The 24,001-nt window shown below is 39.8% G+C and overlaps 1 protein-coding gene across 2 annotated transcripts in view; it reads right to left on the reverse strand.

Moving 5' to 3' along the window:
* LOC111147750 (Abelson helper integration site 1) overlaps positions 1-24,001 on the reverse strand; it is a 206,142-nt gene that overhangs the window by 12,207 nt on the left and 169,934 nt on the right. Inside the window, exons 24-25 of one of the 2 annotated variants that reach the window (XM_022503972.1) lie at positions 22,459-22,559; positions 3,255-3,310 (exon numbers count right to left, since the gene is read on the reverse strand). In XM_022503972.1, coding sequence (XP_022359680.1) covers positions 3,278-3,310; positions 22,459-22,559 — 134 coding nt within the window. In that variant the 3' untranslated portion in view covers positions 3,255-3,277. Of the gene's footprint in view, positions 1-3,254; positions 3,311-17,003; positions 17,241-22,458; positions 22,560-24,001 lie in introns of those variants that run through there. The other variant, XM_022503971.1, reaches the window with a different exon arrangement.

Raw genomic sequence — 24,001 nt, forward strand, 5'->3', positions numbered from 1 at the left:
ATATATATATGTATATATATATATAATAGCCTCCTTAACTTGATAGCAGCTTAATTTTGAACACATTCCAAAGCTTTATTTTTTTTTCTTTTTATTTTTTTTATTTTTTTTTAATTTTATTTTTCATAAACATATAATATCTTTTTATCCCCAGGGGTACAGGTCTGTGAATCGCCAGGTTTACACACTTCACAGCACTCACCATAGCACATACCCTCCCCAATGTCCATAATCCCACCCCCCCAACCCCCCTCCCCCCATCAACCCTCAGTTTGTTTTGTGAGATTAAGAGTCACTTATGGTTTGTCTCCCTCCCAATCCCATCTTGTTTCATTTACTCTTCTCCTACCCCCTTAACCCCCCATGTTGCATCTCCTCTCCCTCATATCAGGGAGATCATATGATAGTTGTCTTTCTCCGATTGACTTATTTTGCTAAGCATGATACCCTCTAGTTCCATCCACGCCGTCGCAAATGGCAAGATTTCATTTCTTTTGATGGCTGCATAGTATTCCATTGTGTATATATACCACATCTTCTTTATCCATTCGTCTGTTGATGGACATCTAGGTTCTTTCCATAGTTTGGCTATTGTAGACATTGCTGCTATAAACATTCGGGTGTACGTGCCCCTTCGGATCACTACGTTTGTATAGGCTCCCCATTTTTTTTGTTTTTGTTTTTGTTTTTGTTTTAAACTTTAATCAGGAGAGCGTGGTGTGGCTGGATCTCTGTTATCACTTGAAAATAGGTATCCAATGCAGTCAGAGTGACTATAGCCTCTCATTTGCATTTGAGGTAAAGGTTCTAAAAGTTTTTATAAAACATGCTCAAAAACACCAAGAACACTGTTGCCATAATCTATTAGATGTGGTTATTTTTTGGTCACTGAAACAGTGTGTCCTCATTGTTCTAGGGTACTTTTTATATATATAATCTGTCATTAAGTATAAACTCCTTAGGGGAGTTTGACTGTATTATCAACTACTATATAAAATTTCACTCTTTTAGAGAATGGAACTGAAGACTTTCCTAGCAGATGTAACAAGAAAGAAAACTGGAAAGACCCGGGGTGTGTGTTTGCATCCTATGCTAACCGGCAACAGGAAAGCCTGGAGAGAAAAGGAGATTAGGAAACAGAGGACCTGTGTTCTGGAACTGGGTCTGCCACTCAGTACACACAGTGACGTGAAACACGTCCCAACCTTAAAGATCTTGTTTCTCCATATGTAAGACAGGGGTCAGGATACCGGTCTGCAGCGAAATGGTGGGAGTCAAATGTGATTAACGTGAGTGACTGAGCTCTGAAGTCATACAGGGCTATAGATAGAGCATCACCAATAGATTTTCTCTCTCAGAAAGATTTTTAAGCTTCCAACAAAATGGAATTTTACCAAGAAGCTTGACAATACTAAATATGATTTAAAAAAACAAACACTGCAATAGGCTGGGACTCTCCCGTGTTAGTCTGTGTGCTGACACAGACGCTCCCTGTGATATTTACTCAAGGCCTTCCCCTAGTTTTCTTGACTAGAAAACAGAGACTTTCTAAGGAATCTTCTAGGTCATGATTCTGTGACTTTAAAACACCACTTGAAAATCATGTTTGTCTTTCATCTATAGAATGAAACATTATTTTGTAAGATAACGCACAAGTTTATTTGGTAATTCCGGTAAATTAGACTGTCACCTACCTCAGAATTTTTGAACTGAGAGAGACATATTATTCTTCAAAAGGTCAAAGCGGGGGTGCCTGGGTGGCTCAGTGGGCTAAAGCCTCTGCCTTCGGCGCGGGTCATGATCCCAGGGTCCTGGGATCGAGCCCCACATCAGGCTCCCTGCTCAGTGGGAAGCCTGCTTCTCCCTCTCCCATTCCCCCCTGCTTGTGCTCCCTCTCTCTGTGTGTTTCTCTCTGTTAAATAAATAAATAAAATCTTAAAAAAAAAATGGTCAAAGCGGATAGCAGGGTTAACTTGAACAAATAACTATCTGAAGGAAATTCGGCAGGGATCATCTGGGTGCATGCGTGTGTAAGCACATACTCTCACGCATATGAGGGGATAGCGGTGGTTGAATGGGAGGACACGACAGGTATCTAGATTGTTCGAGGCTGTTAAACTCCTGTGATGGTTTGCTAGTGATGTGTGAATATGAAGTTTGGGCTGAAAGTTAGGTACAAAGTGATCTGCAGTGATTAAAATAAATGAGAAATATTCTGGGAAGGTCTTTGATGTAATTTTTTTGAAGTAAAAGGGATTTTCTATTTATTAAGTAACAGAGCAACTACCAAATAAAAATACAAAGACTTCCTAGTGATCTTTCAAATAAATACCTCAAAGTAAATTGTTTAAATATATTATTACGCTTTGTAGAAAATACACAATGATAATGTTCTGGGTATTAGCTTTTTTTCTTTAATGCCTCAAAATAGGTATTTCATATATGTATTTTTTAACCACACCATCTACTTGTTTTCAGTTAATGTCATTTAAAAATGTTACTCAAGGGGCGCCTGGGTGGCTCAGTGGGTTAAGCCTCTTCCTTCAGCTCAGGTCATGATCTCAGGGTCCTGGGATCAAGCCCTGCATTGGGCTCTCTGTTCAGCGGGGAACCTGCTTCTCCCTCTCTCTCTGCCTGCCTCTCTGCCTACTTGTGATCTCTCTCTCTTTGTCAAATAAATAAATAAAATCTTTAAAAGGAAAAAAATGTTACTCAAACAGAGGTGCTTGGGTGGTTCAGTTGGTTGAGCAACTGACTCTTGATTTTGGCTCAGGTCATGGTGTCAGTGCAGGGTCACGGGTTTGAGCCCCTTCAGGCTCTGCACTCAGAGTTTGCTTGGGATTCTCTCCCTCTCCCTTTTGCCCTTCCCTCTACTCACATGTGCACACACTTTATCTCTCTCTAAAATGAAGAAATAAAATCTTTCAAAAAAATATAATGTTACTCAAAAATAAAAGACAAAGTAGGTCCACAGAAACAAAATTTAGTGTGATATTTTAATTTTATTTAATATTATTTCTTGTAACTTAGTTATATATACATCCTCAAAGTCCAACCATTAAAATATTCTCCTTCAGCTAGCTTAACTCTTTCAAAAATCAATGATCTGAAATTTAACTTTTGATGTAATGTTGTAAAAAGAGAAATAGAGAAATTGCCCTTAAAAAAAACAAACAAAAAACAAAACAAAACAACAACCACAACAACAATAACTATTTATTGCTGCAAATTATTTAGGAGGAAAAGCTGCTTACTGTGTCATGGACTCTGAGCCCAATCAGAAATCCTGGGACTTGTCCTTGACTGGCCGCTGTGAAGGAAGAACAACAATGGGTGAGGAAAGATTCAGAGAAGACCGCGCAGGCAATTGTTACAACTTTCAAAATGAGAGCGCATGCCTGTTCTGAACATAAATGTCTATCAGCATCGTGTATTCACTCCAATGGAAAACAAAGGAACTGGTTCTCCAGATCATCGGAACACTCTTTCTACCTAAAGTCAGTTTTCCGGTATGTGGCAAGTAAGTCAGGTGTGAGTCAGTCTAAATTAATCGAGAAACACTATGTGGAGATTGCTTAAGTTCTAAATTTATCTTTCATCATTGCAGCTTTCCTTTCTCATCATTTCGGTACACTTAATATTTTCATAGTGATGATAATCATGGAACCAAATGTAAAAATTTGGGTCTGAAAACTTGGTCTTCTACAAAATCTGTTCAGTACATATTTTGTTAATGGCACCTTTCTGAGGAAAACAAATTATTAATCACTTCCAAGGGTGCCAGATTATACTGAGTGTCTTGTTCCTCTAGAATTCGAGCATTAACTCCAGATGAAAGTATACTGTGGGAGAATGGCGTTTGATAATCACAAGATGTTCTTTTATAAATCAATCCAATGGTGCTATAAAATTGACTACAGATTTTTTTTTTTTTAGAGATAATTACATGTCATGGAAAGGAATTCATTTAAAATTCACATAGAAAAATTGTTCCTATGTTAAAGTTTTCAGTTATATACAAATAATATATAACATATAATTAGATACAAATATGTCATATCTACTTAATTATTTAAAATAAAATTTAAATTAAAAAAAACTCAAAAAAACAAAATGAAAGAAAAGGAGTACAACCTTTTCTTTCAGGCTTAAGTTGTTTGAGTAACTACTACTTTCCCATTCTTATCTTTCCTGTAGCTTGTTTTACTTTGTAGATTTCCTCCTCCACAGTCAGATTTCTGCAAGATTTGGCACTATCTTGAGACAAGTATTACTTACCATAAATATTTCAAGAAGATATTGTTTTCTAGATCATAATTATGTCATATTATTGCTCTCTGTACAGCTTTAAATCAAGCATATCATAAAAACAAGAATCAAAGAAGACGACTTGGTGGTGAAAGGTGGATGTTGTAGCAAGTGACCCAATTTCACAAAACAACAAAAGAACCATAACATCTTGATTTTTCTCTACTGGTGAAGATGATCTCAGTTCAAATGTATTTGGGAAAACAAGTGCAAACACATGAAAAACTCAAATTCAAGGACTAATTCAGGTTGCAGAACAGTCTACCTGTTCTCAACCCAATAGAATATGACGCAAAGAAAAACCATCAAAATCTACACTCAGAGAGCATCGTTTATAACCGAATTTCTTTAGTTTTCCCCCAGACTTAAGAAATAAATTCCAGACATAGCAATTGAATTAATTTTATTTTTTACATGGTCTAAGTATTACTTTTATCTCTTTGCCCACAGCAAGACCAACGTCTTACCATAAACATATGTATAATGTGTGAAACTTTGTAAAACTCTGAATTAAAAAAAAACAAACAAAAACTCCTCAACAAAGCAGCTCTAATCAGAATCTGAACTTATTCCAGAGGTTGAGGGAAGCGAAGTCAGACAATTATACATCACTGTTAAGCCAATGTTACTTTTAATCATTAGTGAGCTTGACAAATGAGTAACAACATACTGCCACGTGTAGGTCTTACCAAACCTGCCTTTAATAGTCTGTTCATGTGAAATGGATGTTGTCATGTCCTCAGAAAGTTTGTCTTAGTGGGTTTAACAGTGTCCCTGCCACCTTTCCTACTGTATTACTGTGTTACAGTAATTGGCACATTCATGTCCTTTTTCATGATGCAAAGGTGGCTTAACTTGTGTTCAAATCCTATGAATCCTAAGTTACTAGGGTATCCACATTACAAAGTTTTAACACTTATTTGTTAAAGGACACTTAATTAATTCAGACCAATTTGCCACTTCTAAGCACTTTTACTCACTCATTCCTTGGTCTCAGCACACCATATGAGTAGTTACTCATGGAGACAGAAGAAGGGGGAAGAAGGAGGTGTCTCTGTGAGCTGTTTTCTTTCATTTTCTCTTTTAACAAAAAAGCCCCCAAGGCTATAATACAATCATCCCATAAGCACCACCCCCCACCATCAACATGGTCTAGGAGCATGACGCCCTTCTTTCCCTCCTGTCCACGTACACCTCTCATAGTTGTTTTGTGACTTCGTTTTCTCTTCACGGAAACCCTTGATTTGAGGAGGAAGAGAGGAAGATGAGCAAAGCAAAGGAGATGAATGAAAGGACCAGAATCCGGAGACTCCTGTTTCCCAAACCCTCACAGCTTCTCAGTGATGCTTTTATACTTAGATGCAGTGAGACTTAAAACATGAGAGGAATGATTAATGGCGTGATTTTAAGTGCCTCCACTCAGCACATGGAGATTCACCAAGAAGAAAACTACTCATAAATAGCTTTGTAAAAGAAAAATGGGCCATGCAGACAACTCACCCATAAATTTCTGTAAACTTGAGGAACGAATGTAAAATTAGGTAAATGTTCAATCAATGTCTGTTGTAGCTAGCATACCAGTGAGCTTTAAATAAGGCAAATTTATGATATTGTATAGCTCTATATATACATACTGTTTATAATACCTTCTGATATCTTCTATCTTGCCCATATTATTAGTACCTATAATTTACTTATACCCACTTTTCAGGAATTTTTAAAAAAGAGAGAGAGGAAAACCACCACCGCCAGAGCTGGTGGCTAAGTTCCAGTCTTGGTTCTGTCATTAACTTTCTCTGTGGCCTAAGCACAAGCCACTTAACTTCTTTGGGGATCTGTTTTTTACTTGAAAATGAACAGATGGGGCTCAGCATAAAAGCATGAATGACCATAGCACCATTCTTGTATTTTACAGATGAAGAAATGGAGGCCCAGAGTCACCAAGCTTACAGAAGTAGTGGAAGGCTACAATTCTGTTTTTCCAAACTGATTTAACAGCAAAACTATTTTTCAGAACTGTTTTGCTTGAAAGGCTCATATAAAAACCCCTAAGCAGAGAATTACTCTAGGTGAAGCTAGGTTTGGTGGCCAGCCCTACTCCCCAGAGCCCTAAAGAGTAGGGGTCTATGGAAGAGAGTTTATAGACCACTGGATTAGACAGGCTCTTCCAGGTTTCCAGGAACACGATTTTACAATTTTATATATTTATATAAGTTTGCTGTTCTTTGATTTTAGAATTTATTACTGATTATGTGAATTTTATATGATGAATTATAATGCTTTTCCTTAAGGACAGAATAGTCCCCTGCATGAAGATGCAGTTTCTAGAAGTATATTAAAACAAAAAGCAAAGGTCTTCATCTTGGTTCATGACTTGGAGTTCTGGGATTTTTTTTTTTTTTTTTTTTTTTTTGACAGAGAGAGAGAGAGAGAGAGAGAGAGAGAGATCACAAGTAGGCAGAGAGGCAGGCAGAGAGGGCAGAGAGCCCGATGCAGGGCTCGATCCCAGGACCCTGAGATCATGACCCGAGCTGAAGGCAGAGGCTTAACTCACTGAGCCAGCCAGGCGCCCCCTGACTTGTAGTTTTTGGTATTAACTGTGCCAATTAAAAAACAACAACAGATATTTATGAAACCGCATTCTGTAAGGGAGGAATTGTGTTAGAAGTGCTGGGAGTATGAAGCTGAGTAGGCTTTAAGAGTAAAGAGTTTACGATCTAATGGCAAAAGCTGTGGCTACAACCAGCAAGGCAGAAAGGGATAAACATTACGATAAAGGTAAAAAGAAAATGTGTGGAAATAAACAGTAGCCTCGAATTGTAACTTGAGGTTTTTGAGAAGGATTCATAGCAGAGGGAGCATTTAGAGAGATATTAAAAGGATGAACTGAAATTCTGATAACTGCAGAAGCACACGAAACTATAAAGTTCAAGAAAACAGGGTGAGAAAAGGTTTGAGGAATGTGTGCTGGGCAGCCTACTCAGGAGGTTGTTTTAGAAGATGAAGAAAAGTAGGTTGGAATTCAATTCAATCTTTAAGGTGTGGGATCTAGATAAACATTTATGAGATTTGAACTTTATAGACAAATGTAGAGCCAACTAAGATTTCTGAGCTGGTAAGTCACATGACTTGATCTCTATTTTAGCAAGGTATCTCCTCTCTGGTAGGCAGGGAACAGGTATATTTGTTGTTGTTGTTGTTAAAAGATTTTTATTTATTTGACAGAGATGCAGCAAGAGAGAGAACATAAGCAGGGGGAGTGGGAGAGGGAGAAGCAGGCTTCCCGAGAAGCGGGCAACCCGATGGGGGACTCAATCCCAGGACCCGGGGTTCATGACTTGAGCCAAAGGCAGACGCCGAAGTACTGAGCCACCCAGGTGCCCGAGGGAACAGGTGAATCAAAGGCTGGAGAATGGAAGAGCGAAGACTGCTGGAGGCTGGGACCAGAGGTCATGGCAATGTCCATACTGTGCTCCCTCCTCTCAGTTCACTCTTTAAAAAACCTGGCATCACGGGGCACCTGGATGGCTCAGTGGGTTAAGCCTCTGCCTTCGGCTCAGGTCATGATCTCAGGGTTCTGGGATTGAGCCCTGCATTGGGCTCTCTGCTCAGCGGGGAGCCTGCTTCCTCTCTCTGCCTACTTGTGATCTCTGTCTCTCTGTCAAATAAATAGATAAAAATCTAAAAAAAAAAAAAACAAAAACAAAAATAAAACCAAAACTGGCATCCCTAATACATCTGCCCCTTGTCCTTTCCATTCTTTATATTCTTCTGTTCCTATGCATTTAACCAGTGTGTTTAGGCTAATGGCTTCCAAATAAATACCATGAAACCAGATCTCAAGTATTCTTCAAGATGATTTGGAAATCGCCACTTTTCAGCACATTTTATAAACATGATTTTTTCTGAAACATAATTAGTTTCACCAAAACTACCTAGCCAGTCTGAGTTCTCAGCAAATCTCTCCTGACTTCCTCAGAAGCCAGCAAGATGTCTGCAACAGGTTGCTGCACAGACTCTGGCAAATTTGTGAGTCTCAAACTCTTACACACTGAGATAGTCCAGTCAGAAACCCAGATTTCTCCTTTGCCTTCACATTTAGTCACCATGCCCTAGGGTCTCACTGCGTTTGGCTTGGATTATTGCAACAGCTTCTCCTGCTTAGTTCCTTCAGTACTGCTTTTTTCCGAAGCTTCTAGAGTGAGCTTTTTTGGTTTGTTTTTTAGAGGGAGCGAGGCAGGAAGGGGCAGAGGGAGAGAGAATCTTAAACAGCCTTTATACCCAGCATGCATGGAGACCGAAGTAGGGCTTGATCTCATGACCCTGAGATCATGACTTGAGCCAAAACCAAGAGTCAGATGGTCAACCGACCAAGCCACCCTGGTGCCCCTAGAGCGAGCTTTTGAAATAACCCATTTGATCATGCTATCTTCTTCAGCGGCTCCCTATGACCTCCAGGATAAAACCCAGCTTCTTAACATGCCATACAAGGACCTTCTTAATCCTGCCCATTTGTTCAGGTTCAGCAGATTGTTTTTAAACTTTGCATCCCAAGCACAAGCCATGATGAAATTTTTATGGTGTCCCCATGCACCCTGCCTTAGTATAGATTCAGTCTGTCAGGAATGCCCTTCCTTCCGTGAAACTCTCCTGAGAAACCGATTCTTCTGGAAAGCTCTCCTGACCTCACTAAGCTTAGGTCAGGGACCATTTCTATTAGTTCTTGCATTTCGTGTGGAAGTCTATCATCCTCTTGTGCTGCAAAACCCCGATGCTGGACTATCTGCCAGCTCTTTCAAGAGCGAACTCCCTCAAGACGAAAGCAGATGATGGGCATATGAGGCCAGAGATTCCAGAAGGATAATCTACACAAAAATTTCTGGGAGGCAGGTAGAAATCGACCTGGGGATTTAGGATAGGGCCAGAGTTACAGAAGTAGGATTTGCTACATCTGAAATACCAAACTATTAGCTAAAACTTGGGGGTAGAAGGGATAATCTAGAAAAAAAAATACATTAGAGAAAAATATATAACAATATATAACAGCAGCATGTTTGCTGCAGAAGGCTTGTATTATGGCGGCAGGCTGAGCCAGAGAAGGAGGAAGGAGCTCTAAGTGCAGCGTTACAAAAGGAAAGAGAAACAGCAGAGAGATGGTGGTGTGAATGGCCTAGAACACTGAGGGTATGGAGTATTTCTTCACACGGTCTGTTAACTGCTGGGTTTGGTCCTTCCTCCACTCTGTACTTCATCCCTTGTCCTTTCCCCCTGTGACCAGCCGGCTTTTCAATTTTTCTGATGAGCATTTCTGGCCACTTTAGGGCTTTTGCACCTGCGGTTGCTAGTGCCTCAAATGTATCCTCCTCATAAAAACTAACCATCTACTTCTCACCACATGGCCTCATAGTTTCCCTTCACTGTCTTCTCATTGCTTCTATGCTTCCCTCTGTGACTCACTAAATTACAGTGACTTTCACTCATTAGACAGTAACTTCTATAAGTGGAGGGGCTGTGTGTTTAATTTGCCATTCTACCATACAGACAACATTCCATCACAGTGCCTGGGAAAACAGCAGGCTTTCAGTATGTAGGAGAGAAATGAATAAATAATGAAGATGCCAGAGGAGTGGAAGAATGAGGACATTGGCTCTCCCTGATGGGGGAGAGCTAGAAGGATGTGGGAGGGGGAAGAGGACCAAAATTACAAGCGGAGGGGTCAGCTATAGAAAGAAGGGTGCTTCTTTCTGTGAGATCTGAAAGCGGCTGGAGAAGAAAGGTGAAATTAACAGAAATAGAGAGGAAGGAGAGACGAGAAGTAGAGGACATTCATGGCGGATAACTTCTCTTCAGGAAGAAGAGACAAAGTCAACTTGGAGTAAGGTTAGGGACCCGAGGAACGTGGACAGTACTGTGACGGTAGGGAGTCAGTCAGGAAGAACAAAAACGATGATGGAGACCAAGAGCCCCAATGAGACTGGGAATCCATCACAAGAATGACACAGACACCCAAGACAATTACGTGACTTTCTTTGGCATTGATAAAATTCCAGAGGCTAAGTACAAAAAACGGGCAACTAGTTTGCCCCCCAACCTGGGGACTGGTAAGAGAAGTAGGCTCAGTCATGTGCTCCAAATACTACACGTGTCTGGCATCAAACTGGTAAATAATTGCTGCTTCCGTGAATTTATGTCCTAGTGGCCCAAGTGACCTGATTCAGGGAGAAGGAAAAATGACTGCAGATAAGCAGGAAGGCAGGAAACATCAGAATGCCATCCCCATCTAATTCCTGCAGACTACAGAACCATTCGGGTCATCCACTGCCTCTTCTGGGACAGGACTATTCCCTAGAGATGGGAGTTAAGGAAGGAACCTGGAGAGACTGACGGAGACCTAAAGGTTTTACGAAGTCCATCGCAGCCCTCCCTGCACGGCGGAACATCCTCCGTGGCAGGTGCAGGTGGCAGCACCGGCGCCAGAGGACCCTGGTGTGGGGCAGGGCTGACTTGGAAGTCTTGTAATGACCTCAGTTTTCAGTGCAGCTGATCCTACTTGTCTACGGGATCTTTCCGTCGCTCAACAAACATTCACTAGATGCTGGGAATTTGATTCTGAACATGACATGGTTCCCACCTTCAAGGAACTTTTAGCCCTTTTATTTCCATCCAGAAAGTTAGAAAGAAATAAAAGAAAACAGTCGGACACATGAGCCATGCTAGAAGTAGCAGGTTATTCTTTTTTTCCTTTTGAACCAACTCCCTTTGCCTGAACTTCTCCTTCGTCTTTATTATGAAGACTTAATGGGTTTTCCGAAACAGCTATGTACTTTTAATAGCTTTAAAACACAACTGAGCCTCGTTATTTGTGGATTGCCTGTTTGCAAATTCACCTCCTCACTGCAGCTCATTTGTAAGCCCAGATCAAAGCCTGTGGTGCTTTCTATAGCCGTTGGAACGCACGGACACAGGCTGAGTGCTGAAAATCTGAGCTGCCCAATGCACACTGTCCCAGCCGAGGTTGGAACCCTAGAAACTTCTAATGCTTTAGCATGTTTCAAATACTCTAATTCAGCTTCCATACTGTAAATAAGTATCCCTACGTTTGTCACAGTTTTGAGTTTTGTTGGTGATTCTATGGTTTAAAAGATACCTAAACAATGGGCTGAAGTGTTGTCTAGTGTGACTACATGCAGGGAGCCTGATATATACATGTGTCAGTTTGAGCTTTGTTCAGGCACAAATTCTAGTACTGCTGGATAGCTCACCTTTAACGAATCAACAATATATGTTAAAGTGCCTTTACATTTTATAACGGCTGATGAAAATGTTATAACCAGAGGCTCACAGGAACATAATCCTGTATATTTGCTAGTAGCACTGATTCAGTGTTCATGATGATTTCAGAGAACATAACTACTGGGAACAGTGAGAACCCACCCTATGTTTTTCCACATGGCTTCTGCGTATCCACCAAATTACTAATTTACAGTTCTTCATTGCTACCTTCTTATTCCTGATATACCTATGGAGTTTTGGGGACCTCTGTCTCACCCAAATCATAATCATTTACTGAGACTATTCTACATGTAGAGTACTAAGGTGGGGGGCTTTGGAGGGAATAGGGCTACTGGGAAGTTGATTCCCACTGGTTTCACACAGCTATGTGCCACATTTTGGAAGCTGCTGTAGAGTCAGGTCAACTCAGAGTTTATATTCTGAGATTATGGGATCTGAAATAGGTATGTTATTCCTCCAACGAGACTGGAAGGGCACTCTCTAGCAAATTGTGTAACTCTTGCGTCCACCAAGGAGGCTTTCAGAAATATGTTTAGGATAGGATGTGGCACCAGGATTTTTACACAAGTGCACAAGGTGAATCTGAGGCCTAGCACTTTGCTGTTTATATCTTTTTAATAGGTTTATATCTACTATGTGTACTTGAGAACAAACCACACTCTTGTTTTAACAATATTTACAATGTAAACTTTATTAGCTCTAATAGACTGAATAACATTATACGGTGTTCGTGATAATTACGAGAGTTGTGATAAAAAATGTGATCCACACTGTAAGATTGCTCATATGGGAAAATTCAATTTGAAATGTAATTTAGACTTAGACCTGTCAGTGAGTTTAAGGCAGGGCAATATTTGGTCTCATGATCTTGGCTTAGGCATGTTTTTCTACAGTTATCTTGGGGATGCTGCTGCTTTCTAGTCAGTGACTCTGCGAACTGGTATCACATGGGCAGAGAAGATTTTCTTACACAGCAGATGTCAAACTCTGGACGTTCCAGCATTCTATATTTTCTTTGTGTAAGACCCAGCAGTATTTAACAGAGGTTGCTAATTCAACATACCCATAGTGATGGGGAAGCATAAATAGGGGTAAAAAGAAAGAAAAGTCTCATTAAGCACAAAAAATTTTGCAGAAGAGTGATAAAAGCAAATCTGTTTCAATGTGCTGTATTGTATGCTGGGTTTGTGTGGATAAAAGAGACTTTTAAATTAAAAAAAAGGTTCTTCCTTTGTATGTCAACTGAAGGAGAACCATGTTAAAATCAGAGAGCATTACGGCATTACTGGGACTGCTAAGCAGTGACAAGAACATTAGCATCCAGAGAATTTCTAAGGCAAAGGAAATAAATGGCCGTCAAGAGCTACCTACATGTAAGTGGGAGGCGTTTTATATATATTCTTCATGTTGACTCTGCTGGATACATTTTCATGTGAGGTTATTATTTTTAAGAAGGATAGTCTAACCCCAGCACCAGTACTCATATATTTGCCAGAAATGGAAAAATGAAGCCCGAATCTCAACAATAGGACCTTAAATTAAAAATTTAATTTAAGGAAATACACACATATATACATAACATATGTACTGTATTTTTTAAAAATTAAAATAGAGCAGTAGTTCTCAACTGGAAGGGATGATTTTGTCCCCCGGGGGAATTTGGCAATGTCTGGAAGATATTTTTGATTGTCACAACTAGAAAAAGCTGCCACAACTTGTGGCACCTTGTGGATTAGTGAACACTGCTAAACATCCTATAATACACAACATACTTCCTCAAGCAAAGAATTATCTAGCCCAAAATGCCAGGGCGCCAAGGCTGAGAAACCTTGGAGTACTTGACTAGACAAGAGGACAGGAGAATTAGGGTATCAGAGACCTTTAGAAAAAAGGACATGTTGCTGGTCAAGTCAGAAGATAGGGTGACTGATAATAATCAATTCTGCCACTATCTAAAGGACAGTTTACAACTAGGAATGACTGATGGCAAGTTCTCCCAACAATATCTTATACATTTTAGATCTGTGATAGATTACTAGAGGGATGTTGCTGACATTTAGGTTAACCTTTGAAAATATCATCATGAAGAACAAACACCGTATTATTCTATCAAACAACCCTTAAAGTTATAGTAAGATAGAGCAATGGGCCAAGTGGAATATTGATTTGACCTAGTATAATATCACTTATCTTAAACCTTTTATGTATACTCAGATATAGTAGAGGCGAGGCTGCAGGGGGATTCTCTCGTAGCCTTTTTACCTGGCACTGACAATTACCTAGGTCCTGGGCCTCAGGCTAGATAAACTGAGTAGACAAGTGGTCAGTGTGGTCTCATCCTGCTGAAGGTCAGACGGTCCTGGAGACATAGAGGGAAACTGCCCCAATAGCAAGCAACACAGCTGCTGAGGGGAAGAGACGGAGCCAAGGCTGAGGTACATGTGTCAAATATACTATGGTTTCCTTTCAGGATAAGAGATTCTGGAGGCTTTTCAAGTTTCTCGGTAGATGAACATCTAGGGACATTACTGTTGGGGGCAGAGTCCCTGGGTGTGAGGTGACTCACGCTTGCTTTGCTGTCCCATCACCAGGGTCCACTCACTCTCTCTGCAGACACGTTCTCTCTCTAGACTAACAGAGAATGTTCATATGTAAATAATGGCTTTTGAAATTAATATCGTTTTCTCAAAATACTTACAAGTTATTGAAACAAATTATAAATAAAAATATATATCAATATTGTCTGCATTGAGATTCTTCATGGGACACAAATTAGAACTTTGGTTTTATATTCACTAGAAGTTACGATTTTGGTTTAGTTCTCTTCAGATGAAGGAAGAAAACTTCAAACATTCCTGAAATTTTGAAACAAATGCAAACATAAGTTAACTTTTATCTACCCAATATAACAAATTAGAGATAAATCACCTGTAGTTTCTTTGATAAACAGAATTACTAAAGTTAAAAAAAAGACATAAATTGGTATTCTTTTTTTTGGTACAAAAAGTTGGTTTTATTAAAGCACAAGGACAGGACCTGTGGGCAGAAAAATGTGGTGCTATAGCAGTATTATTCTTTAGCAATAGAGGAAAGAGGCAATAAAGTTATGATTGTATTTTAAATGATCTAGTGTACATTAACTTTTGGATATTTTGGAAAATGTGCTTCAAGATGCCAAAAATAGCCATAATCTATTATAAACAGGTTGTTGGATTTAACACAATAAAACATATTGTTTCTGTGGTTAAAAATAATTCAGATGGCACTCCTGGTAGAAGGACCAGTAAATGGAAATTTTTTTTCTGTATGAAGTGATTTGTGAAAATGATGACATAGAGGACAATGAATCCAGGCTTAATGAATTGTGACTCCTCTGGGCATGAAGAAGGTAAATGAAAATCAGATATTCTGTACAGGAAGACAGACACAAGCACCTTGAAGGCAACTTATTTACCGCCTTCTGTTTTTCTGAGAGGTTGAGAGAATTACCAACATAAAATCCCGTGGGCGTTGTATGGCTTGGCTGAAAGAGGAATTACCATGGAGTTAACTGATGCCTCTGGGTTTTCTGTTTTGGTATGGACTAGACAAGAAAAAGCTGTTCCTGCATAAAACTGGAGTCTGCACTTTGGTTTAGGGGTCAGCTTTTTTGAATAAGCCCTGCCTACTCTGAATCTAGATGCTAAGTAAAATACTGAAAACAATTAAAATTATTACTCTCCTCATGGGAGGAGCTGAGCTATAATGGATATTTTTAGAGTCATCTCGAAATAAGCAAAACTATTAAATATTATTCTTTTAATGACTTTTTAGAGAAAAGCAAACAAAAACATGACAGTAATGTCTCTACGCTCAGAAATAATCTAACATTCTTATGAATAATTACTACTCTGTGTCTGGCATTTACACAAAAACATACCTAGTTGTATCAGTGTTGGAACCTTTGTAGAATAGAAGGTACTTTTCTGCTTCGGGTTTCATTTTTAGGAAAAAAAAAAAAGAATTTTCAGAAATCCAAAAATACTGGGCATTTTAGGAATTAAAAAAGAAAACGAGTCATTTTCTCATGAGCCCATGCTAATAAGATATCCAGGATATATTGGTGGAAGAAAAAATTAGAATATTAAGTATGATCTTAGTTTCATTGAAAAAAAAGAACATACATGAATAAAGACATGTGTGTTCATACGCAGACAACATTTTTAACAGGACATGGAAGAAACTATTAGAATGAACACAAATATTAGCCAGACAGAGGGGTTTTATTTTTTATTTACACTACTGTTTATTGGTTAAAATTTTAAAACTATGAGCATATATTGCTTTTATAGTAAAACAACTTAAAATCATTAAAAAATTTTTTAAAACAGGAATTTTAACAACCTTCTTACCCAAATAAATGGATGACATAGATTCATGCTTAGGCTGGCAAAAATAAAGAGCCTAAGAAAACAAGATCCAAAATACAAACACAAATAAACCAAGGCCATCAGCACTATTTTTTTTTTTTCAAATCTCGGTTTTTTCCCTCTCCCTGATAGCACCAATATTCTTCCTTCTATTAGATGCAAATTTACAGCACCTCGTGCTACAAATGTTGTGGAGTGAGCTTGAGGAAAGCATTCTCCTCTCTCTCCCCTGCACCACAGGTCATCGCTGATGTGTCTGGGGACCTTCTGGCCTATCGCGGAGAGTCGCCGCCTCCAGCCCTGTGCCCGCCACCTGCCCTGGGAGAGCCCGACGATGCCGTCACCCACTGACACTGCAGTGAACTCGATGAAAAGCTGGAAGGTGCCTGGCATGAGCAGCAACAGGACAGGTGTGTGCCACTTGGAAGCACTTATAGGATGCAGCAGCTGCCAAGCTTTTAAAAAGGTATAATTTTACTTCTTATTCTATAGTTTGAATAGAGAAAATTTAAAGAAGAAAGAAAACTACTGAGGTTTCCTTTTTTCCTTAAAAAGTACAGAGAGTACAATTCTAAAAACTTGCACATGGAGATGAACACCACGAAGCAGATATTCACAGGAACGTGGAAGCTGGTGTGACACAAATTGTGGCTGGCTGTGCGGAGGGCAGCTGTCCGTGTTGCGGACTAGTAAAAGGGACAAAAGGGCACTGGTCTGACAACATGAAGGCCCAGCTCTCAGCTAGGAGTCATCCTGAACAAAACTCTTACAAGTTCTCTGGATCTTGATTTCCTTATCCGTAAAATGAAGGGACTGACTAGAATCACTGTGGATGATCTCTAGGGTTCCTTCCAGGTCACCAGTTCTGTCAGTCTAAGAACATAGAACCTTCCCCTCCCCAATTCTAGGCACTTAACATAAAAGACTACTTTTCATGTTCTTCTTTTTAAACATATCTTTTATATGATAATAAATATAAAACTTGCTCTTGAAATTAAACATTTGATAGAATTTGTGGCAGGATCTTGATAAAATCAAACCATATATATCCTGATAAAGGAACTCAACTGAAGAAATGCAACTATGCCAGGTGCTAAGGAAGCCCAGTGACACATTTCTTAAGGCTGGCTGTTGGCATCATGACTCAGAGTGAACCCAAGGCATTTTGATTACTTGGGACAACATTACTGTTTCTTCTTTTTATAAGCAGAGATCATTCTTGATATTTTCCTGTAGAGAGAAGTCAAACATTATTTAACTACACACCTGGTACCTCCATCCCTAAGAAGAAAACCATGTAGGATTCCATTGTAACACATGGATTCAGACCAAGCAGATCAAATCATGCTCTTCAACAAAAGATATCTATGCAGCTTAAACCCTAAAGGCCATTGGAGTTCCTTCTCAACCATGAGAACTTTACTACTCCTTTGCCCACATGGAGTCCTATCCTCTGCAACTTCCTTGCTTTACCTATTTTAAGTTCTAAAATGCTTTACATTGCATGTCTTGTGAGTTCCTTTAACTCTATTTAGAATTAGTGAGGGCAGCAGTGAGATTAGGGTCAAGATGGATATTTGAAGAATTGGTCCACTGGGATATAAATATAAAGGTATACATTAAATACAGAGATCAGTCTGTGAGAGGAAAAAGTACACAACACTAAAAAATCAGCGAAGACTACAATGCAGTGAGTTCTTCTAAGTGCAGGAGGGGTGGCCGAGGTAGTGAGAACCAGGGACCTGAGAAGCAGGTAAGAGGTCTCTATCTACAGGGACATCAGGAAGAGGAAGGGGCAGTACCAACTTCCCAGGCAGCCAGTAAGATACTGACCAAGTTCCTTCTAGCTCCTCCTCCAGCTGAGGCAGAAGGAGTTCAAGGCTACTGCACATAGACGTGGGGTTGAGAAACCCAAATTTCAAAGGTCAGCACGATGTGGAGTCAGGGATACTAGTAAGTCACTGTAAGTAAATGTTACGTCTTTCATAGCATCTCCCACAGTTCTTGACACAGACTAGGAATATTGTGAGCTGTTACAATGAGTCCCTGTGTTAATGTTATAAATGCTTTCATTGCATTAAAAGTCTTTAGGTTGTAAGTTTACATCAGTATCTCCTTAAATTCTTAAATCTGGTGCTCACTTCCAAACAATGGATAATGTTACACATGCAACATGTGCCCAAATTCCGTAACAATCCTTTGTATCCTCTGTTGTCCCCATACTGTCACAGGCAACCACTGCCATATGTCCTTGCTGTATTTGAAACTGGCGCTTTACCTAGAAACTTTTTTTTGGGTCAGTTCTTTGTAGCACAGGCTATTTGTTCTCACATAACCCAATCATGAACCCCAGGGATCTGGAGTTAACACTGGCCCCCTCTTAGCTCTCTGTTGCTAATTTTAGGTTATTATACTTTCTTTCTTTCTCCCTTTTTTTTTTTTTTTAAGGTAATCTCTATACCCAACAGGGGCTTGAACTCACAGCCCCAAGATCAAGAGTTGCATGCTCTACCAACTGAGCCAGCCAGGTGCCCCACAGGCTATTATACTTTCAAAGCACTCCTCCTTGGATGCCTTGACACCTGCCTAGACCATCTCTTATTTGTCTTTGTAGCTGTTACCTTCAGACCTTACAGTCACTCTAACACATAATGGTTCTCAATGTTGGCCACGCATTAAAACAATCTGGAAAGCTTTTGAAATCTACCCATGCTGAGCTCCCATTCTAGGCCAATTCAATCACTTTGTCGGTATGGGGACATGCCTCAGTATTGATTTTTTAAATTTCTTAGTTGATTTCAATGTGTAGTCGGGTGAGACACCAAGGACTTAAGCTCTTGCTTTCCCAGTGTCCCCTGCATTCCAACCCTTGCAACAATCCTAGAACTTGAAAATTGAAGAGTACAACATGTCCACTGCTCTGGGTCCTAATTCCTTGGCCATTTCAATTTGAATCATGTATCCTTCAATAGCACTTCATCTCTTACACACACTCTGAATTTATCAGACCCTCGGGTTGCTGGACATCTAAAGTATTAAATAAGCAAAAGTGTCTGCGGGCTTACAGACCACAGTTCTGGCTTGCTAGCTTCTTTATGACACTATGCCTCCTCCAGGGTGTATGCGGCTTCCTGCAATCTTGCAGAGAATGCTGTTTTCTAAGGCGGCCAGTCTTCTTCTGATTCCATGCCCTTTCCAATCTGGCGGGCCCTCTGTGGCATGTCTGTCACCCCAGTGACTCTCTTAACAACACAATCATATCTTTTATCCTCTTGTGCTTGATCACTTTCCCAACTGCCCCAACTACCTATCATGCCAAATATGCCTTCTCCACTGCTATGGCCGGGATGCTGAGCGCTACTGAAGAAAAAAAATCCAACTACACAGAATTATGCCGCTTACATTTTTAGGGCATCCAAATCGCAGCTCTCAGCACTACTTATGAACCTCTTTATGTTCCAAATGAGTTCCTGCTCCTACTACCCTTACAGGTGCTCTAATGGTCACTATTCTTCTAACTGCTTTGACTTCCACTTTTGAAGTGGACCTCCTGTATGTTTTGGAGGACATAATGGTATCTGTAATTTCTAGAGTTCCACTCTATCAACTTCTCTGTATCCCTCACTGACGTAGAGGGGCGCTGCTCTAAGTTCAGCACTGCTGACATTTTTGGCCAGATAATCGTTTGGTGGGGTGGGGATTGTCCTCTGCATTCTATATGGCTAGCAATATCTATGATTTCCACCCATCAGATGCCAGTAGTAGCCCCCCACATGCATGTATTTGCAAAAACATCTCCAGACATTGCCAAATGTCTCCTGGAGGCAAAATCACCCTAGGTTGAGAAGCACTGTTGTAAGCCAAGACTAATTTATCAACCTTTCTGATAAAAATCTCTTGCTTCCGCCAAGATCCACGTGTGCTTTCTTTATCTATCTCCAACCTGAAACTGTCCATTGGTTTTGTCTCCTTAGAATATAAATTTCCATATCACTCCGTATTTAGAAAGTCATTTCTAGGATGCCTGGGTGGTTCAGTCTGTTAAGCGTCTGCCTTGGGCTCAGGTCATGATCCCGAGATCCTGGGATTAAGCCCTGCATCAGCCTCCTTGCTCAGCGGGAAGCCTGCTTCTCCCTCTCCCTCTACAGCTCCCCCTTCTCAAGCTCACTCTCTCTCTCTCAATAAATAAAATCTTTAAAAAAAAAAAAAAAGTCATTCCTAGAAGTGTATCGCCCACCAGTCACCATGTGACTTTTTTTCCCCTCCAAGTGAAGCTCTGGGAATGACTTCCATGAGTTCACTTCCCGAGGCCCCATTGCACTCTTCAAACCTTGTCATGCTAGTATCAATCACTGATACTTCTGCACAGGTGCCAGTGTTCTCCTGATCACTAAATGGTCAGACAGACTGACTGGCTGTCTCTGACACTACTGACTATACCCTCCTTGACCCTCTCCTGTCCTGGTTTCCAGAATACTTTTCTTCTGGTTCTTCCTTCCACTTCGATTATTTTTTCTTAATCTCTCCTCTTCCTCAGACTGTCCCTTAAATAACAGTGTTCATTTGGGATTCTGTCCTTGGCCTTTCTCTCAGAACTCTACAACATTTTTTTCTTCTGGGCTATCTCCTTCGTTACAAGCTTCAACTCTTCTGCTGTAATACACTGAATACACTAACTCCTCCCCATGTGATCTGAAGCCCTACCTTTTCTCAGATTCCAGTCCTGCATGTCAGACTCCCTAGGGAATATTTCTACAGACACCGCTAACAAATCCAGACACCTAAAATGGAACTCATCACAGCCTACTCCCTACCACTGCCTGTCTCTAGATCTCCAAATCCACATATCCTTATTCTTTTATTATTTCTGTGATACCACCATCTATTCAGTTGTATAAGCAGCCAGGGCTTTAGCACAATCCTAGATTCCAATTTCTCTAATCATATCCAATCAATTGTAAAATCCTGTCAATTATACTTATGCCCTCCTCTCCAACCACACTAGTTCAGGTGTTTATATTTTATCTCAATGGTTTCCTAATGAATTTCCCTGACCCAGGTCTTAGAGACCTCTAATATAATCACTGTGTGGCCACTAGAATGTATTTTTAACATGCAAATCTGTCCATGTCACTCTCTGGACTACCTCCTAGGGGATCTCCTTTGTCTGAAGGATTTACAACCTAAGCATCTCAGCAGAGCACACTAGGCTTTCCGTGGCCTGGCTGTTGCATTTCTCCCATCCTCTCCATTAGCCCCTAAAATCCCCAAACAGAACTGTACCATACCACACCACACCTTTCTCAAGTTATTCCCTCTGCTAGAATATCTTTTTCTACGAATCTCTACCTAGCATATACTTTTTCATCCTGCAAGCCTTAGCTCAAGCATGATTCCCTCTGGAAACTCCTCCTGGACTTCCCAGGCCACAGTTAGAGGGTTTCTTCCTGGGTGTTTCTAACCCTAACCCAATGCATGGTGCACTATCTTTATTATAGTTCCTGCCACAGTCCGCTGGAATTGCCAGTCTGTGGCTGTCTCACCCACTGGCCTGCAACCTCCTGATGGGGAAGTGCTTTGCCTACTCAATCTTCTTCCACTGAGGATCACAGAATGCCGAGCACGGAAATAAGCACTCAGTAAATATGGCTGAATGACCGGATGACACATGAGAGGTTCCACTGTCAAAACACTGTTGGGGGGACCACAACTGTATCATGACATGGTATTTGTACAAAAAAACGTACGTCAGTTCAAGGAGTCAAGAAGTGAAGTCATTCAGTCTAAGGCAAGAGCTAATGTTACATAATAAAGTAAGTTTAACAGGTAATATATATGATGGTACAGTGCTTATTAAGTTTTTCTACCAAAGTAGCACCATCAACAAAAGAATACTGACTGATATCCCTGGGGGATCTGATGGCACAGGCTAGAAACGGGACATTTCTCTAGCTAATATATCCATATTCATTTTAACTTGAAAACATTTTTGAAGTACTTAGCAAGTAAGAGGAATGCTCCCGGAAAATAGAACCTACTTATTTTATGGGCCTCAGGGACCTTTAGCGTTACTGTGTACTGCTCTGGTGGCATTGATGAGAGTGCCAGAATCACAGCTACAGAAATAAGTGTCCGCTGGATACTGCTCACACGTCAAGTCCCATGTTCCAGTCTGGTTCCATGTCCCATCACTTGGGCTGTGACTTGGGCCTACTTTAATCTCTCTGAGCCTCCCTGGTTTCCTCTTCTGGAAAGTGGCTTTAATAATATTATGCTAATGATTATAAAAATAATATTTGCCTTATATATTCCATAATGTTGGTGTCAATAGTCAAAGAAATAATAATGAAAGCCATGAAATATATAAGCATGAAAAATTAAGTAGTATTTTATACAGAGAGAGCAAAAATTAAATTCATAGGCAATCCATATTCTTAAAAACATTTACCTTTTGAGCAGCTGAAGAAGGTTTTTCCACTTTGGTTTTTTCCTTTGGGGTTAAAGGAGGGGATCGCTCCTTTATCTCTGGAGGCAGTTCTTGATATAATGCTGGAATTGAACAAGGGGAGTGCATGTAATCAAACTGAGGAGTACTGAGCCAGGGGGGAAAATAAACAGTAATGGAGAGGGGGCAGATATGAAACTAAAGATCTTGATATTCACTTCCTTCATGTAACAATAAGTTACCTGGTACTTAGTGTTAAGGAGATCTATAGCTACGCACATTAATTATTAAAAGAACATAATTTAGGGTTGGAAAGTTTTCATCAGCAGGATTTCAGAAACAGAAAACAAGTCCTTTTCACTTATTATGTGGTCATGCAGAGACTTGCTTATTTTATCTCAATCCACATTCACCAGGAACCTGCCATATGCAAGGCTGTCTGCTAGGTACTGCTGGAGCTGACAGAAGATGATCAAAAGACAGTCTTTGCTCTCAAGGAGTTTACAATCTGGTTGGAGGTAGTATGTTCACAAGTAAGTGTAACATACAGCACAATGTGACATTATTCCAAAGAGAGATAATAAAGACAGATTCTGATATGGATAGCAAATGTTCAGTGCCAAGAAGTGGTAAGTGTGTCAGTCTCTGAAGAACAGGTAGGATTTCTCCAGGCAGAAGTGTGGACAACGAATAATTTGGGAAGATGGTACAAAAGAAATGAGAACAGAACCCTGTGAACCTTGAATTTGTTCACAGGGTTGAATTTGAGATTATATAATTGAGATACATAATTTGAGAATATATAATTATAAACGAGATTATATAATAAAAAATATACATATAATTTATATAATCTTTTAATCTACAGTGTGGACTCTAAAAAGTTATATGGGAATTTTCAAGGACTAAAAAGAAAATGTGTTTCAGTGAAATGACAACCCTGGGAGACTCTCAATTGAGAGAAATTGGTAAAATACACCAGACTGAAATTCTACAACTATAAGATCTATTAATTGGCTTTGTGTATGGGTTGATTTTATTAATGGCTTCCTTTATCTCTTATTGGAAAGGGTGTTAGATGTCATTTAGTGAATCTCTTCATGTTTTTCTTTCTGGTGCCTTAAGATACAATAGGAGTAAGTTATTTATAATGATGGGGGGGAACATCCATTGTGTTGGTCTCTTAGAGAACATGGCTTTTAACTGAACAGCTGGTAGAGATTCTGTTCACATCTATACACTCCTTTAGAGCATTTGCTTGGCATATTTGGCTTCAGATAAAGATAAAGGACAATTTCTCCTACTATTTTTAGAGTGGAATACACTGCTGATGGTCTTTTTTTCCCCCCTAATGTTAAAACTGAGCAGGTGAGTTTTTGTTAAATTCAGGTTATAAAATAGGATAAAAGGGAAAAGAAGATAACCCCTGATGAAGTGAGAATTTCAAACATTATATTCTCAGGTTTTCTGAGAATTCTTTGTTTGTTCTGGCCTTTAAAAGCCTTTTTCAAGAAACAGTGACTGATGCCAAAAAAAAGTATTAATT

Source organism: Enhydra lutris, unplaced genomic scaffold, assembly GCF_002288905.1.
Source record: "Enhydra lutris kenyoni isolate GAN:26980312 unplaced genomic scaffold, ASM228890v2 scaffoldscaffold17, whole genome shotgun sequence".
Classification (NCBI taxonomy): domain Eukaryota; kingdom Metazoa; phylum Chordata; class Mammalia; order Carnivora; family Mustelidae; genus Enhydra; species Enhydra lutris.